Source organism: Bison bison, unplaced genomic scaffold, assembly GCF_000754665.1.
Source record: "Bison bison bison isolate TAMUID 2011002044 unplaced genomic scaffold, Bison_UMD1.0 scf7180017864322, whole genome shotgun sequence".
NCBI classification, from domain to species: Eukaryota; Metazoa; Chordata; class Mammalia; order Artiodactyla; family Bovidae; genus Bison; species Bison bison.
The window spans coordinates 7,851,191-7,852,800 of record NW_011494894.1 but is presented as its reverse complement, the minus strand read 5'-3'; the positions used below and the strand labels follow the sequence as shown (position 1 = coordinate 7,852,800).

Sequence of the window (1,610 nt, the reverse complement as noted above, 5' to 3'; positions counted from 1 at the left end):
TTACAGTATTGTGGTGGTTTCTGCCATACTGCACAATATCTTTCTTACCCACCTGAAGTCCTGCTGGCCAGCACCCACGCTGGCCCAGCCGTCAGACCACGTTCTGGTCTGGCTGCCGCACGGCGCTGCCAGACCCAGTGACCGGGCTCCCAGAGGCATGACAGCCCGTTGGCTCCTGCTCCTTGCTGTTGTTCCCTGCTCGGCACTCATGTCCCATATATTCTCTTCTGAATACAGCTTTTTTAAACTGCCTTTCTCTTCTCTGTCTCTGTCTGTTTTTGTCTCTGTTCAGCGACTGGAGAAGTTTTTTTTCTTCATTCCTACTTAACTCCTGACCTTATCTCTCAAATTTCTTTTCCAGAATCTGGTAAAGAAAGAAAGATTAGTCCCGCTGATACTCTTCTTGCATCAAGAAGAGAAATTAAAATGAATAAAGAATGAGTTTTTGAAAATCTTGGAAGTACCCAGAAGAAAGCTAGCAAATATTTTCCTTTCTGTCTTTTAATTAAGCTTTTGTAGAAGCAACAGCATTGAGGATAAAGTGCACTTTTTCACTTAATTTTACTTTCACTTCATAGTATAAGTACATAATATACTGTCAATTTTCCTGGGAAGCAAAATTTCAACAGCACACATCATAAATGGGCTTTTCTGAGCCCAGGGAAAACACGCACTGTTTCCAGGCTGAGAACGGCCTGTCGGCACAGCCAATGCGTAGTCGTTCCGGCATCCTCTTAGTCCAGTTGCGCAGGGTGGTTTGTGTTCTCTTTGTCGAGCTCCAGAGCAGAGTGGGGATGGAGGAGGGTTCTTCGCTTCATCCACATGACTTACAAGCATCCACGTGTTCGCCCCAACAGGAAAAGCGTTTGACATCACGTACGTGCGCCTCAAGTTCCACACCAGCCGCCCGGAGAGCTTCGCCATTTACAAGCGCACGCGGGAAGACGGGCCCTGGATCCCTTACCAGTACTACAGCGGCTCCTGCGAGAACACCTACTCGAAGGCAACCCGCGGCTTCATCCGGACGGGCGGCGACGAGCAGCAGGCGTTGTGCACAGATGAGTTCAGCGACATCTCTCCTCTCACTGGGGGCAACGTGGCCTTTTCCACCCTGGAAGGAAGGCCCAGCGCCTACAACTTCGACAACAGCCCTGTGCTGCAGGTAGGCACCGGAGCTCGGCGGGGTGGCCGCTGGGTTGTTCCCCATGCGGGGCGCGGGAAGATCATCATGGCGTGGGGAGGGGGGCGGGCCGCGTGCCCGCTTTTGGAGGAAGGGTCAGGACAGACAGCTGGACTTTATTCTGCTCCCCAGTGTACTCTTAATAAGTGAAGGAAAGTAGTTTCATTCCTGCTTCCCCCTTGATGTTTGTTCTTGTGTTTGCGTGCACGTGTATCCTGGCATGTAAACTTTACAGATATTTTTAAATGCTGAGCAGTTTTAACTTGCATCTCTGTACTTGCAGTGGAAATATTTTGCTCCTCTACCTTCCTTTGGAAGGAGGGTATTTGAATTTGCTGGGTGTTTTTTTTTGTATCCCATCTTACCTCTTTGATTTGACAAAATAAAAAAAAAAAGGCTTTTAATGTTGGCAAGAGGGAACAACTGAAAT

General features: G+C 48.8%; 1 protein-coding gene across 1 annotated transcript in view; it reads left to right on the top strand.

Moving 5' to 3' along the window:
• LAMC1 (laminin, gamma 1 (formerly LAMB2)) overlaps positions 1-1,610 on the top strand; it is a 170,125-nt gene that overhangs the window by 124,576 nt on the left and 43,939 nt on the right. Inside the window, exon 4 of the mRNA XM_010853130.1 lies at positions 858-1,162. Within this exon, the coding sequence (XP_010851432.1) occupies positions 858-1,162 (305 nt within the window). The remainder of the gene's footprint in view (positions 1-857; positions 1,163-1,610) is intronic.